Source organism: Trematomus bernacchii, unplaced genomic scaffold (genome assembly GCF_902827165.1).
Source record: "Trematomus bernacchii unplaced genomic scaffold, fTreBer1.1, whole genome shotgun sequence".
In the NCBI taxonomy this organism is placed as follows: domain Eukaryota; kingdom Metazoa; phylum Chordata; class Actinopteri; order Perciformes; family Nototheniidae; genus Trematomus; species Trematomus bernacchii.
In genome coordinates this window covers 10,208,774-10,226,284 of record NW_022988098.1, presented here as the reverse complement: position 1 = coordinate 10,226,284, position 17,511 = coordinate 10,208,774, and the positions used below count along the sequence as shown (strand labels likewise).

General features: G+C 40.0%; 2 protein-coding genes across 2 annotated transcripts in view; both read left to right on the top strand.

Annotated features, from left to right (window-relative positions):
- rbpjl (recombination signal binding protein for immunoglobulin kappa J region-like) overlaps positions 1–11,967 on the top strand; it is a 29,481-nt gene extending 17,514 nt beyond the window's left edge. The window contains exons 8-12 of the mRNA XM_034121515.1: positions 2,514–2,626; positions 4,068–4,208; positions 4,467–4,622; positions 5,325–5,428; positions 11,670–11,967. Coding sequence (XP_033977406.1) covers positions 2,514–2,626; positions 4,068–4,208; positions 4,467–4,622; positions 5,325–5,428; positions 11,670–11,967 — 812 coding nt within the window. The remainder of the gene's footprint in view (positions 1–2,513; positions 2,627–4,067; positions 4,209–4,466; positions 4,623–5,324; positions 5,429–11,669) is intronic.
- The window catches only part of LOC117475663 (nuclear factor 7, brain-like), an 863,632-nt gene that overhangs the window by 553,531 nt on the left and 292,590 nt on the right, over positions 1–17,511 (top strand). The window lies entirely within an intron of this gene.

The following is a 17,511-nucleotide window of genomic DNA, read 5'->3' as shown; positions in this document are numbered from 1 at the left end:
TTATTCCATACTGTAAAGGTCATATTGTGGTCAGTCTATGCATGAATTGACTGTTTGACATCTGACGATCAAAAGGTTTTTTTATAATCTAGAATTTTCCTTAAAGGGGCTCTATTAAGCTTTTGGGGTTTTCCTTTTCCTGTAGTGTGTTATATAGCAAAGTGACATACTCGTACTTCTATTGGCTAGCGCTCCAACAGCCAATCAGAGCAGACTGGGCTCTGGTTTCAGACAGAGGGTGAAAAGAGGTGCTGCAGCACAGGCAGTATGAGAAAAATAAAGAGCTTTTTGAACATTAAAGCATGGAGACATGTAGAGACACTACATACTGATATACACCTGAACATCAGCAGGAGAGGACTCTTTAAAGTAGAGACACTACATACTGATATACACCTGAACATCAGCAGGAGAGGACTCTTTAAAGTAGAGACACTACATACTGATATACACCTGAACATCAGCAGGAGAGGACTCTTTAAAGTAGAGACACTACATACTGATATACACCTGAACATCAGCAGGAGAGGACTCTTTAAAGTAGAGACACTACATACTGATATACACCTGAACATCAGCAGGAGAGAACTCTTTAAAGTAGAGACACTACATACTGATATACACCTGAACATCAGCAGGAGAGGACTCTTTAAAGTAGAGACACTACATACTGATATACACCTGAACATCATCAGGAGAGGACTCTTTAAAGTAGAGACACTACATACTGATATACACCTGACCATCAGCAGGAGAGGACTCTTTAAAGTAGAGACACTACATACTGATATACACCTGAACATCAGGAGAGGACTCTTTAAAGTAGAGACACTACATACTGATATACACCTGAACATCAGCAGGAGAGGACTCTTTAAAGTAGAGACACTACATACTGATATACACCTGAACATCAGCAGGAGAGGACTCTTTAAAGTAGAGACACTACATACTGATATACCCCTGGACATCAGCAGGAGAGGACTCTTTAAAGTAGAGACACTACATACTGATATACACCTGAACATCAGCAGGAGAGGACTCTTTAAAGTAGAGACACTACATACTGATATACACCTGAACATCAGCAGGAGAGGACTCTTTAAAGTAGAGACACTACATACTGATATACACCTGAACATCAGCAGGAGAGGACTCTTTAAAGTAGAGACACTACATACTGATATACCCCTGGACATCAGCAGGAGAGGACTCTTTAAAGTAGAGACACTACATACTGATATACACCTGAACATCAGCAGGAGAGGACTCTTTAAAGTAGAGACACTACATACTGATATACACCTGAACATCAGCAGGAGAGGACTCTTTAAAGTAGAGACACTACATACTGATATACACCTGGACATCAGCAGGAGAGGACTCTTTAAAGTAGAGACACTACATACTGCTATACACCTGAACATCAGCAGGAGAGGACTCTTTAAAGTAGAGACACTACATACTGATATACACCTGAACATCAGGAGAGGACTCTTTAAAGTAGAGACACTACATACTAATGTTAGCAGAATAGGCCCCTTTAAGATTCTTAAAGAGGAGCGTGACTCAAGATTTTATTGTTTGCTCTTTACACACTATCACACATATCCGTTTTGGCATATTAATATAAATACAGGCCAGTATTTCAACAATATACATGTCCGTAGAAATGCTGAAATGTCGTCTCTATGGGTTGGCTTGTATCAAAAGTTCAACTTCAGTCTTGCAGCTTCTCTCTCACCTTGACATAATAGCCAAGACTCTGCTCCCTATGTTCAATAATTATTTGTATACTGAACGTTAATAATAATAATAATAATGCAATACATTTTTTATTAGAGCGTAGTGTATACCTAAACTCACCTCTTGCCCCAATGCATGATGGGTAGACTGAAGCTCCTCCCAACCCCAATATGATAAGAGAAGCTGCCAAGAAAAATAAATAGATCAGTGGAGGAGTACAAGACCATTTCAGACATGTTTGAACATTAACTCTTAATTTATCTGACATCTGTACATCTGGAGTTCTTAGTGTTTTAAAATACACTTAGACAGGGATGAACAGTGGCATCAATGACAGTACCTTGCAGTCAGCAGTGAGCATAAATACAGTCAGTGTGTGTGAGCAGTGTCTCCTCACACACCTCTGGAAAGATCTGTGAGGTTATTTATTTAACACACAGACCTCCCACCACCTAAACCCAAACCTCCGTCATTCATCCAGCACACACACACACACACACACACACACACACACACACACACACACACACACACACACACACACACACACACACACACACACACACACACACACACACACACACACACACACACACACACACACACGAAGTTGGTAGAAAAGTGTTCCAAGATAGAAACACATTTAAGTTTTCTGTGAGAAAAGATGCTATAACAGTGTGTGTTTAAATGTCCCTAAATGTGTGTGTGTGTGTGTGTGTGTGTGTGTGTGTGTGTGTGTGTGTGTGTGTGTGTGTGTGTGTGTCCAGTGGAGGACCAGCAGGCTGACCATGGTGACTTCGTGCTGAGCGAGGGCTTCATCTGTTACGGCTGTGTGGTGCAGTTAGTGTGCAGTGAGTCAGGAGTCGCTCTGCCACCCATGGTAACACACACACACACACACACACACACACACACACACACACACACACACACACACACACACACACACACACACACACACACACACTGTCCGATACCTGAAGCTTTAGTAGCGTCTGCAAATAGAAAGCAGTAGCATCTGACGATCAAAACTGGTTTTAAATGGTGGGAAATTAACATTTGTTATGAAGTAAACAAGGTATTTAATTTAGGTATATCTATGGGATTATCTGAGATTAAGGTGTGTGTAAAGAGAACTGTCAACTCTCTCTATTTTATGAAGAATATCATCAACACATTTAGCTATGAAGATGGGTTGATTCGTTAAAAGTCAACAATATTTCATCTCCTCTTTTACATGAACAAACATTTAGTCAAAAGAGAGATTTTGTTCGAAGATTAGTTTTTCATCATCACGTTGATTACCTCACTGATTTCAGTCTCTTCTGAGATATGAAAACAAACGCTTGTAGATAACCATATTTATTAAGAGTTTTCATTAACAAATATTTAAAAAAGTTAAAATAGCAGTAGTGGCATCAAAAACCTTCCTTTATGTGCTGTATAAGAGTGAATAAACCCCGTCTGATGACCCCCCTCTCTCAGGCTGTATCTCTTACAGATGTGCAGCTGCTACCCAACCTGCTAATCCCCAAAACTGCTGTTATTGTTGAGCCCGACCTCGTCTTTAAGTTAAACTTAGACAAACGCTGCTGAGCAGACTCTTTCTGCTCCTGCTGTCAAAACACGCTCAGTGTCTGATGAAGGTAAACCTATACACGCCTCTCCGTGTTTTTGCAGCGGAGGCCTTTTTCTGCTCCGTTTGTTTGAGGAGTTCTTCCAGTGGTCGGTGTTCAGAGGCTGCAGAAAGCTGAGTGAAACCCCAATATTGAGCTGGATCAGCAGCTTGGGAAAGACTTTAATGAGCTTTTTATATTCTGTGTGTAGCAAAGTAAAGATCTCAAGGTCCGGAGATACCAGAAGCTATTCTTTGTGCAGACCACCTGGGTTTATATAGATGACACAGCTTTTTTAAATCACCCAACCATTTGCTAGCGGTCTCAGCTAAATGTTGAGATCAGCACGATATGAGGAACATATGTGGTATCAGTTACTTTGTTGAATTTGTCGAGTGTAAGAAAGTATATTTGTCAGTTACGCTGGAATATCAAAATAAGTCAATCTTCTTAGCAAAAGTTGACAGATTGCCCGATTAGCGTTACCAGATTCTCTATCACCATTGGGTCAATCTAAAATACAGTATTGCCCCACAGGTGTTTTTACTTTGACTTTGAGAATAATCTCCCCTGTCTGATTTGCCAGCAATTATTTAGCGTTTTGTACATGATTATGAAAGTGGTGACATCAGGATTACTCTGAAAATATTCATGAGATTTCTGATGGAGAGGGTTTTTAGAATGTGTTCTTGTTTGTGTCTCCAGGTGATCCGTAAGGTGAACAAACAGCACGCCTTCTTGGACGTGGACGAGCCGGTGTCTCAGCTCCATAAATGTGCCTTTCAGTTCAGACACGATCCCAACGCTTACATGTGTTTATCCAACGACGCCATCATACAGCACCAGGTCAGACTCCCTCTATCTGCCTTTTCCCCCTCCTCAAACTTCATTTTTCCTTCTCGTCCTTCCTTTCCTCCTTCTCAAACTTCCTTTCCTCCTTCTCAAACTTCCTTTCCTCCTTCTCAAACTTCCTTTTCTCCTTCTCAACCTTCCTTACCTTCCTTCCCCCCCTTCTCTCCTCCATCCTCTCCTCATCTAACCACCCCTTCTCTCCTCCTTCTCTCCTCCTCCTCTCCTCTCCTCTAACCCCCCCTCTCTCTCCAGGCCTCCCCCAGCCTGACGGACCCCCTCAGAGTGGGTCTAAACGATGGTGCCTGTTGGACCATCATTGGTGTGGAGGTGGTGGAGTTCACCTTTAATCAGGGATCCTCCTGCATCCTGACTCCTGTCACTCCGTTTCCTGTCATCTGCGGGTTAGAGGTGAGTTATGGAGGATCGGTTGTGTTGGATTAGGTTTTTATAGATTTCAGTACCAAAAATCAACCCCTAAAAACTGCAACTAATCCAGAACGAGTCCTGGCCAAAACAAAAAGAGTAGATCACATCACCCCAGTTCTCAGATCTCTGCACTCAGTGGCTCACAGAATCGATTTTTAAATGGTATTGCTAACTTAAAAAGCACTAAATGGTTTGGGACCCCAATATATGTCCGACATGCTTCTCTGTTACGAGCCAATCAGAGCTCTGAGATCATCGGGGACTTAGTAATTGCACCCTGGCTCAGAACCAAACACTGCTTTTAATTTGAATGCACCCCAAAAATGGAACAAACTTCGTCTTCACCAACGCGGAGTTCTTTTAAATCGAGGCTAAAAACACTACTTTTTTTAGCTGCCTACCCAGAAGTCTTTTAACTTGTTTTAGCACCTACCGTATTTACAATGTTGTTTGTAAACTATTCTGTATCTCTTTTATGCATGGTTTTTATGAATCTGTTATTCCATCATGTATCTATTGTGTTCCTTTCTGTTGTCTTCTTATTAAGTGTTAATGATGTGAAGCACTTTGAATTGCCTCTGTGTCTGAAAATGTGCTTTATAAATAAGCGTACCTTACCTTATACCTTACCTTACCCTAAAGACTATAAGAAAATAAAACAAACCTGTGTGTGTGTTACTGCAGGTGAATGGCGGGGGACATGTTGCCATGCTGGAAATCTACGGAGAAAACTTCAGCTCTCATCTCAAAGTCTGGTTCGGAAACAGCGAGGCTGAGACCATGTTCAAGTGAGTCAACAGGAAACTGAATGTGAAAAATGTTGAAGTCAAAAATGTTGAAGTCAAAAGACGTTCGAAAATACCCAGAAAACAAAAGACGCAGAGAGATCTGCGAGGAGTAGAGAGAAGGGATGAAGAGGAAAACCATATTAATTTACTATAATCATAATTTAGCATTTTGAGTACTGTTGGGTTCAGAATTCCAGAAAAGACAGACAACTTCTAAGTTTAACTATTTATTGTAAAGAGAGCAAAAGATATATATTACTTGGCCAAGGACTCGTCACGTCTTTGGAAATCACAGGCAGCAAAGCTGTAATCTGTAACCACCAAATCCGTCAAGAGCCTCGAACCTCGTGCGACAATACATTGTATTACACAGGGCGTTGCCCGTACATTTATGATTGGTCAAGACTAGATGAAGAGATACAGCGGTTTAGACTTGGTTCTCTTTGGTTGGTGCACAGACTCAGATAGAGTCTCTTGGCAACACAATCCTCCAATCAGCATTCGGCTGGCCTGTGGAAGTCCCTCCCTACTCTGGCACCATCATACTAATTTGTTTTCTCTAACGTTTCTTCAGATATAGTGGGAAACCATAATGTTGCTTCCTAGCTTTGCGTGGGAGCGCGGCTCCCATACAGAGTCAAGGCCGGTGCGATGTGCTGTTCTGACTACCTCTTTGTGTTCTCTCAGTCTCTGCACTCCACCTTGCTACTTTCAATATTGCAAGCTAAACACTTTCTCATGTGACTTTTCCCTTCGTTCCTATCCTCCCCATCAAAACTTGGGGGGGGGGGGGGGGGTGATTGAGTCTATTTATTCCAAAGTCACAGCCACATACATGAGCACAATAAGCTTATAATGTAATAATAAGAATCAGTCTTTCTAATGTTATATAAAAATAGCCTCCACAGTACACCTTTAACCTTTTCAAAAAAATATATATATATATGTTTTGTTTGTTGTTTATATTGTTGATATTTTGATATTGATTTGACAGGCAATATACGTGGACATTATTACATTTAAATAAGGTGCAAGCGAAGAAGTATATTTATGATTGTTAGAATTTTGACAATATAACACAACAGTCTAATAGAGGCGTAAAACTAACCATAAACTAGACAGAACCTTCCTAAACAACCGATACAAACAGTCAAGGAAACAAGAATTAAGAACAATGACTAAAAACGACTATTAAAAACAGTTTTGCCTTAGAAATAAAACTTTGTAGGTCTTCGTTTCTGGTAAATGTGCCGGTTGAGCTGCTTTTTCTTTTGTCTGCTTGCACATCTTCTAAATAAAACAGACCCGGAAACCAATAGGAGGGAAAACACTTAAACAGGCGTACAGTACGATATTACCTGCAGACAGACCAACACGTTATTATATTTTATTGACTGCTTGTTTTCTGGCTGCCTTTAAATACCCCTGGGCAACGTGGGAAAATACTTTGTGTCTGACAGTCGTTTATATCTTGCTTCACATTTATATAAAGATAATGGGAGAAATTCTGTTATTCAATTAGTTTTTCAGACAATATTTGAAGTTTTCTTTTAAATATTGGAGTTCTTTGGGCCTCATAGACTAATTTGAATAAAGTATTTTGCATAGTTTGGGGAACGACTCATAGACATCTGAACTATCATCCTCCTTTTAGTCAGAGCCAGAAAAATGTTTGGGAACACCTGGTTTAAACTTAAAACATTTACTGATTTGAGATCATTTGAATCAGAAAAGTGGTAAATACTTGTAGCTAAAAAGGTACAAGTATGCCTTCCTCCAAGCCGTCCTTAAGTACAGTCCTTTAGTAAATACTAGGGTGTACATACAGTATAAAGGGATAACTTTATGGAGTCTGAACTTTATTACAGTTCCTCTGAATCCAAAAGTTGACCGTCAGCCAAGTCTTGCAGTTATGTAAGATTGCATGATTAGTTACGGGGGTTTTGTTTTAACAATCAGTTTCGGAGTCCCTGTTTTTATTTATTTATGACTGTAACGTGCTGCTTTAGAGGCACCAGGTGTACCTAAGCACGAAGAGCAAATTAAAGTTTTATTTTAAGTTAAGTGAGACTGCTCAGGTGGAGCTGGCTGCTCATAAAAGTTGGTTTTATAGCATATTAAGTGGCACTTCCACACCAAATATTGCATTTTGCAAATGATATTGCATTTGTCCCAGGATTTGAAAGCAGTTATTTTGCTGTTTGTTAAGGAATTTCAATAAAGAATAACACACTCGCAGTTATGTCTGTCCTGCGGGAAACACGATAAAAAAGTTTCCTTCAGGAACAGCTAATAAGTGTAATGTATAACTCTTGAAATGTCACAACATGTCAAAATATGTAACAATACGATACAGTGCAGTGCTGCAGGGATGCCAATTGTTGTCGCCCAACCCTAAAAAGTAAGCATTGGTTTACCTCGAGAAAAGGTCAATGGGATTTTTCCATTGGATTTTGGATTCGTGCAGAAAATAATTAACACCACTTTAGGATTTCTGAAGTCAAAAGCTAATGTTGAGCTATAAAGGAACTACAGCCTGGTCACATGACTTCACGTCACCACCGCTAAGCTAAAGGTGGCTAATGATGGGCTATAGAGTGGCGAAGTCCCTCCCCTTCCGGTGGACCTCCATGGGACCTTATTTCGGAAAAATTATGTATTGAAGTCAATGGAGAGAGAAAGATTATCTTTCGATCCCGTTTGAATTGTGCCACGAATTACACATATGATGTTTGTCAATTTAAAAGATAATTTTGCAAGTCAAAAAAAAAAAATGTGTCGTAAAACTGTGAAGTAACACATTTGTTTGTGTGAAACGCTCAATAAACTACATCTCTGGTCAACAACACACGTCACCAAGATGGCCGTCACTACTGTCTTGTCAACAAAACGATTGACTACCCTCACTATCACCACAATGAAACACGTCCTGAAGAAAGTCATGCAAAGCTGCCTGCCTGCCTTCCTTTGATTCTCTCTGAACTGCCTGGTCGTTTTAATGTTTAATGTCAACCATTTGTGCAGATAGCATGAAGTAGCTATCGCTAGCGTTAGCGTTAGCATTTCTCCCCCTGGCTTAAATGGTGTATAATAGAATGATCACACCGGTGACAGTACTCTTCAAAGGGTTCACGAAATATGACTACTACTCTTACTGTTTAACATTTTGGGTTACTTAATGTTACTTCATGTTAAGGCTAATACAAATGACAAGGCTGTAATGCTAACTAACGTGCTAGCTACTAGCTAGCTTGGTCCACACACTCCTGGTCCTTTCATCAGACGGGAAGCGAAAGAACGAGCAAGACCCATTGCTGGTATGAACAACCTGGTACTAAGCACACAGGCATCTTGTTAAAGTTATCTTATCTTAGCCAGCGCCATATAGATAGATTCTATCTATATGGCGCTGATCTTAGCTATCTCAATTGTGCTGATCTTAGTGTCTCAATTGTGACATCACTTACGCGACTCTGGGATTTGTAGTCTTTCTAGTTGCGTATTTTTCATAGTCTTATATTTCAACAGTTTTACGACAAACTGTGACTTTTTTGACATGGAAATGATTTTTTAAGATTGACAAACATCATATGTGTAATTCATGGCACAATTCAAACGGGATCGAAAGATACGTTTTCTCTCTCCACTGACTTCAATACATTATTTTTCCGAAATAAGGTCCCATGGGGCGGAAGTAGATGGGCGTGACTTCGCCACTCTATAAAGGAACTACAGCACGGTCACATGACTTCACGTCACCACCGCTAAACTAAAGGTGGCTAATGTTGGGCTATAAAGGAACTAAAGCACGGTCACATGACGTCACCACCGCTAAGCTAAAGGTGGCTAATGTTGGGCTATAAACAGGGGTGCACACAACTTCTTCAGTGAGGTACTCAGATGTACCTGGAGTCGGTCTTTGGTACTCCAACTTCTGGCGATTGTCAACGGGGGGGGGGGGAGGGGGGGATGTAGTGGAGTACAGCGCTTCGCGATTGTCAACGGGGGGGGGGGGGGGGGTGGAGTACAGAGCTTCGTGACCGCGAGCGTGTGAACGTTGTGATCAGCTGTTTTAGCACAGGGACCGACGTTAACAGCAGCCCTGTCTGTGCACACGGAGACCGACTCTGTCGTCCGGTGAACTAATCGCCTTCTGGAAAAGCTTCACAAGTATGTCGGTACGCAAATGCGCTTTGTGACACAAGTGACGGTACGCATTTCAGATTGTTGCTGCGCATGCGTACCTGCGTACCAGTTATGTGCACCCCTGGCTATAAAGGAACTAAAGCACGGTCAAATGACTTCACCACCGCTAAGCTAAAGTTAAAAAAATCGACTTTTACGCAAGGGATTGCTAAAATTTGAACTCTATTGATATTGTTCCCGCTGAACAACAATAAAACATAACATCCCAAATAGTTTGACTTCAAATATACTGGACTATAACTTAATGAATTTGCCTGTATTCCTGTATTCTAAGAGTCCCTTCAAATGTTTGTTTTGACCAACAGACCTAAACCCAAAGATATCGAGTTTACAATTACTAATGGAAAAGCTGTCACAAGTGTTTTTTTTAATAGTTTTGCTTGAAAATAACCTGATTATCCTGATTACTCAAATAGTTCAATAACTAATAATTTCAGCGTCTTTTTTTGATTTTCACATCTTTATTTTTTCTTGCTGTGGCTTTGTTAGTGCGAGAATCTCCTAGACTTGATTTGGGCCAAGAAGGCGACCAGTTTTCCAACAAGTTTGACTAAATATATCCTCGACAGTCATAACTTTAACTTTCCAAACGTACCTGTATTCATACGTTTCGAGAGCTCCGAGAAGCATAAAGGATGTTTTATTAAAAGCACTTCGAGGAGCTTTCAGGCAACAATCGTCTCTCTTACTGTGAGTTACAGAAACTTGAGATTCAGGCGCCCCCCTCTCAAAATCTCATGTGACGCATCGTGGATCAAAACAGCCTCTCTGACGTCAGAAAGCACCTCAGACCCCACAGTAAAGTGCTGAGGCATCGAAAGTCAGGGTCAAATACTCCTCCATCAGCAGCAGAGAGAGGAAAGCCGTATTTATACAACATCCACAATGTGCTGTTTGTACGAGAAGCTGCAGCCAATTAGAAACTGGATCCTTCACCGCCACGCAATCCACAGGAGAAGTGGAGGTTTGAATGAAATACCTTTATATATAGAGAGGAATGTATAAGAGGGCTTTGAAAAGTCTCTGCTGCTCACGAGAGTTTCATATCAACCACACAGCGGTGTTTAGTCTGTGGCGTGTAATTATCTGCTGTAGTTTATTTTCTCACCGTTGTTGTTATTGTTGCATCATGCAGAGTCTCAGAAAAGTCAACAGGAGGGCAGATTATTGAACATAATAATCAAAATCACTTTTCTTTGCACATTCTGTGTCCAAGTTGTTGAAATGTTTCTCATCTTCTTCTTTTAGAACCAAACAAATATTAGTAAATGTTATTTCTAAAGCTTTTTTTATACAAGATATTCAGCTCAAAATGCTTTTCAAGAATGAGAACTATACAACTCATTTAAAGAAAGCGAAACAGGCATAATGTGAAATCCCTCTGGCACAATCTGTTATGTTATCCGTAGTAAATACAGTGTCAAGACACAAGACAATCGGAGATCTCCGGACACCAAATTAGAAGATTTCTGAATGCAGAGATTTTAATAACATTGGCAATTTACCTACATGAGTACGGATGAACGGCAGCTTTAATTCCTGAAATAACTTGTTTTGAAAAGTCTAGTAAAGATCTGTTTTCTTAGTTGAAACAACAGTATTCCCGTTAGCTGGTATGGATTTTGAGCGGGAAAATGTATTAAAACATGCCGGATTTTTGGCCAACAACTCCTTTTCTTTAAAAGCATAAACCCATATATTAACACCACTGTATAATTTTGAAGGGTGAATGCAATCGGCAGTAATTATGAGCTAATGTAATGCTATAAACGAACTACATCGTAAGGTTGCGCGCCACCACTGCTAAGAAACTTGGACCATGACACAGAAGTTTCGCACATTCACCAGTTGGGTATTTACTGACATATTTTAAGTTGTTCAACAGTGGCCCCTAACCTTTTTTGCTCAACAGACCGAAACTTTAAAATCTCTTCAGCTTATGTTAACCACAGACCTAATTTCGGACCTCAAAGACATTCAAATAAATGTTCGTTGTTTCAGAAAACTCTTTCTTTCTCCTCTGTTTTCCTCTCAGGTCTTCCCAGTCTCTGCTCTGCGTGGTTCCTGATATCTCCGTGTTCAGCGACGGATGGAGATGTCTTCGTCGAGTCCTCACCGTTCCTCTGGCTCTCATCAGATCGGACGGCCTGATCTATCGGACCTCCTTCAGCTTCACTTACACCCCCGAAATAAAGCCTCCCCCCAGCAGAGGAACATCAGGGGGAGGAAAGAGAGAGGGAGGGACGGAGGGAGGACAGCAGGAAGACGTCCTGTTAGAAACCATCCATCAGGAGTTCACCAGAGCCAACTTCCACCTGTTCATGCAGAGCTAGGTAGACCTCAAGTTGGTTCAATGGTGGAACTTTTTCAAAGAACATGACGCCTGTCAATCTCTTAGCAATCATAATGAATTCAATCTCAAGTAGAAGTACAGATACTCGTGTTTAAAAATACTCTGTTAAAAGTAGAAGTACTGACTAAACTTCTTTACTCAAGTAAAAGTAAAGAAGTATGGGCTTTGAAATGTACTTAAGTAAAAAGTACCCATAACTAGCAGCTGTTTTAAAGAGTACCTGACCTCCCTTTATATTAATAGAACAATAATGTCATTGTTAGCTAATGAATGTTTCCATGCTGAACAACGGCAACATGACAACGTTTTCATTGGTCCCTCTTCTTTAGAGAAGACCAGGAAATGATGGATACACGGATCGTGTTCAAATCAATAGGCACGCAATGACTCTAAATAATAATGATCACGCCACCAAACACACATTCAAACTAAAGGAACCAGCCTGTTTGGAAAATGTAAGAAGTAGAAAGTACAGGTATTTGGGTTCAACATGTAAGAAGTAGAAAGTACAGGTATTTGTGTTCAACATGTAAGAAGTAGAAAGTACAGGTATTTGTGTTCAACATGTAAGAAGTAGAAAGTACAGGTATTTGTGTTCAACATGTAAGAAGTAGAAAGTACAGGTATTTGGGTTCAACATGTAAGAAGTAGAAAGTACAGGTGTTTGTGTTCAACATGTAAGAAGTAGAAAGTACAGGTATTTGTGTTCAACATGTAAGAAGTAGAAAGTACAGGTATTTGTGTTCAACATGTAAGAAGTAGAAAGTACAGGTATTTGGGTTCAACATGTAAGAAGTAGAAAGTACAGGTGTTTGTGTTCAACATGTAAGAAGTAGAAAGTACAGGTATTTGGGTTCAAAATGTAAGAAGTAAAAGTAAAAAGTCGTCAGAAAAATAAGTAGTGGAGTAAAGTACTGATACCAGAAAAATGAAACTACTTAAGTACAGTAACAAAGTATTTGTACTCCACTACTTCCCACCTCTAATCATACTTGAATGTACCATTAATCCGATAAGAAAACAAGTTTTATTCAGAGGGAGGACAGCAGGAAGACGTCCTGTTAGAAACCATCAGGAGTTCACCTGTTCATGCAGAGACCTCAAGTCAATGATGAGAGGGAACTGTTTTTGGATCAATGGTGGACCTTTTTCAAAGAACATGACGCCTGTTTCTGGACCACAATATTCTTTCTTTGTCCTTTTCATGTTGGAAGTTTGATACGATACGATACGATAATACTTTAATGGTCAGATCAAGTCTGAAATGTGACTTGCATCACAGCAGCTCCATGAGTAACATCAACATAGACAGATATCAAGACACAATACATGAAAAACAACAAACATTTAACTTGCATGAGAATATTGCATTGATATGACTGAAATTATTGACAAACAAGTCCTAGTATATGATGGGAACAAATACTATTTGTACAATATAGTGAGAAGGGCACAGTATGTAAATCAATTCATAACGTACATTTGATTTAAATGTGTCTTTTGTGTAATTACAACCTTTGTTCAAATCTCTTAGCAATCAAAATAAATTGTAATCATATTTTAATGTACCATTAATCCGATACGAAAACGAGTTTTATTCGGAGGGAGGACAACAGGAAGACGTCCTGTTAGAAACCACCAGGAGTTCACCGTTTTTGGATCAATGCTGGACCTTTTTCAAAAGAACTGGACGCCTGTTTCTGGACCACAATATTCTTTCTTCGTCCTTTTCATGTTCGAAGTTTGTTGCACCACAATATTACATTGATATGATGGACATTTTGAAAGACAAGTCCTGCAAATTATATGATTGGAAGAAATACTATTTTTACAATATAGTTAGAAAGTACAGTATGTAAATCAATTGATAAGATACATTTGTGTAATTACAACCTTTGTTAAAATCTCTTAGCAATCAAAATTGTAATCATACTTGAATGTATGATTAATCCGATAAGAAAACTAACCTACGGTGTCTCATGTTTAATTGTTTTCTGATATAATTTCTTCTCACATGAACATTTTCCAGCCAATCATGCTTTGTGTAGGTTTTCTAATGTTTAGGTATTAAGACTTCAACTTATCTCTGCATTCATGTTTCAATAAAAGTAATTTGATGGACTTTTGTTATATTCATCCTAGCTAGTCAGCTTCATTAAAAGCAAAGAAATGAACACCACTAAGCTAAAGGCGGACTTGTGTCGGCATCATGAAGTTTAGTAGATTATTTAGTCACTTGTTAGCAACCACTGTTTTAATGACATATAGCAGGAGCTTCAGCCATTCACCAGTATTTTATATTGCAGAAGAAAACATGACATCTCTTCAGCTTGTTTTAACCACAGACCTTATTTCAAGCCTCTAACTACAATGTAGTTTTGACTTTGAGACAAAGGGACCAGAAGTCATAATATGCTGACTCATTTCTGGTTTTAGGGACTCATTACTGCACCACTCTAATAGAGAGGAATTTAAAGGACTTGTTGAGTGGGGTGCCAATGGATGGAAAATGAACAGTTAATGCATCGCAGGTTGAACAGAAAGCTACAGAGATTATTAAATCTACAGGAGGCTATAGAGAGCTTTAGCTGATCCACTGAAGGATGTTTTTTCTGGAGAAAGGACACGCGAGCCGGACTCCAGTGTTGTGAGAGAAAGCAGAACTGAAACACTTTCTACTTCACTTTTGATCCTCAGAGAAACGGATTTCAACTCGATATACTGTGAGAGGGTGTGTGTGTGTGTGTGTGTGTGTGTGTGTGTGTGTGTGTGTGTGTGTGTGTGTGTGTGTGTGTGTGTGTGTGTGTGTGTGTGTGTGTGTGTGTGTGGCACTTTGTTGCACGACTGTAACTGTAATAATCCACAAGGGTTTGGCTTTCTCCCAGAGGATCACGCCGATTGTTTCTCACTTCACTTTCAAATGGAGCTTTGGGAAAGCAGGGAATTGCACAGAAAAAATATTAAATAAAACACGCTATTAAATGCATACAATATGAAAAATATTTGCAAAGAAATCCCAAGATAACAATAAAACCCTTGTTTGCAAACGTTAAGGTCAATGCTGAAAATAGGGAATTGAGGTGATTTATAAATAAAGACTTTATGATTGCCTGTGTGAACTCTTCATGTCTTTAAGAGAAATTAAATTAAATGATCAAAAAGATGTATAGTTTGCGATGGTGTATTATGAAAGGACAAAAGTCAGCAAAAACCAACAATGTACTCGTTAGCTGTTAGCCACTCACATGATCCAAAATTGTTCAAACTGAATCGATTGGTTAACTGTGCCATGAGTCAGCAGTCAATGAGTGTACAGAATGTTATTTTAGCACAGTTTTTAAGGCTGATTCAGTAGTTCTCAAAATGTGCAGGATGAAAGATTTTAAGCGTATGACGTCTGGATCTGAAGTTATCGGAGAAGAAGCTGAGCTAATGTTAGCTTTTAACTTGTAGCTACTCGGTCCAGTTTATAATAGAGAAACACAGATTTGTTTTGTTTGTCAGGTTTTAATAAGCTGTTTGTTTTGGAGAGGAGGTGACGTATTACTTATAGGATAATTCAGCCTCCAGTCAAATCTTCATACTTGTCAGGGTGTTAACTTAACAGAGACACAAGCTAAACTAACGTTAGCGGCAGCGAGAAACTGATTTTTAACCTCAAACTTGTTTATTTAGTATTGTGACCGGTTTATATCAGAGCATAACAGAACATGCTGAATGCATCCTGAACCAGGAACACTGAAGAAATCCTAAGCAGGAGAAGCCAAAGACTACAACTCCCATGATCCCACGCAAAAAAATATGATTGAAAGTTTAATATCGTACATTTAAGCCTTTTGTCTAAGACATTTATATTAAGTATATAAGTATTAACTGTAGTGTTGTCTCCAGCCTTTACTTCTCTCTCCTTTTTTCAATATTTTTCTACTCTCCCTTTCTTCTTTTTCTTTTGACCTGTCTGCATTTTCTCATGTTTCCTCTCTTTCTTCGCCCGCTGCCTGTCCATCAGGCTGATGTTGAGGCGATGACATACAGGAAGAGGATTGTGGTGAGCAGAGCAGGTTTTTGGACAGTCGGCTCCTTTATCCCACTGTAATACACAAAGAGAGCCACAGAGACAGGGGCCCCTCGACCACACTGTGAGGGATGTGAGGCCCCCGGTGTAATAATACTGCTCCCGTTCACTCACGCTCACTCACACGTGTGTTTTCCCCGTGACGACTCAGAAACTTAATTCCCATTCTCTTTCATCAAACAGAGAATTAAGCTTTTTATTTACGTTTACACTCACCTTAATCCTGACCTTTCACCTCTTATCCAAACTCCAGCTGCAGGAGGACTCGAGATGATTTCCTCTTACTGTTTCTTATCAGTAAAAGAAGATTTTCATAAATGTCCTTACAGAGCCCCTCCTCCAACACACACGAACGCGCACATGACCAATGAGGGCACGAGATAAGTCTGTGCACAGATGGAAGGCTGACAGGCAGGTAGGCCATCCAGTTATTTTAGCCGGGCCGGCTCAGATGATTGGTCGTGCTTTTTACAGTACTACGGCTTCCACAGGTGACATTTTTTAATGGATTTATTGTCAAAGCACTTCAGATATTCATTGCTATCGGGATGTTAAGAGCATTCCATGGAATATAACAAAAAGGGTATCTCGAGCTGGTTTCTTACCTACCCCACCTTTAAGTCTGTGGATGAGGTCAAAGATTTTGATAATAAATACACAATGTATTTAACTATTATGTAGCATAAAGAAAGGTTCAAACAAACACAGATTGAATGCTGAAAATGACAGATGCTCACTTTGAGGCCCGATGCAAAGTGAAGGGAAACAGTGAAATGCCCTTATGCTACGGAGGGTTTAAAGTCATTGAACTCTTTCTGTAACGGTGTGGAGGAGGTGGAGGGTTCGCCTGAAGAATGAAGGTGTGTTCCTGCAGATGAGAGCCTAAGAATGGACCCTTTCATACAGAGCCTCATTCATCAGAAGGGATGAAGGATGGAGGGAAAACGTGGCGGCGTCAGTGTTTTGGGCACGTGAATCTATCAGTTTGAAGTTTCTGCCACATGATAGAGATTAGGAGCCCAAAGGTCTGGTGTGTTCTGCCCGTCTCCTTCCTCCTCCTCTCTCACACATGTTTGTGTTGCTAATTACGAGGAAGAGGAGGAGGAGGAGGAGGAGGAGAGGAAGGGAGGAAGAGAGACACATACCGTTCAGTTCCCAGCAGAATATCAGAGGGAAACCGGAGGCCTGTCGGGGAAATTCTGATATTTAGGGTTTTATGAAATGTACTCTTTAGGAAAAGGTGAGATTTCAGATGAAATGCAACTCCAATGGCGATTACGTTTGGGTTTCTGGGGTTGACAGGATGTAGATCTGCAAGGGATTACAATAAAGTACCTCTTAATACACTTACAATTTGGTTGATCTGGATCTCTGTTGCTAGCTTCCTCTGCTTCATACAACTTTTTAAATCTCAGCTAAAAACTCACCTCTTTCCACTGGCTTGTAAAA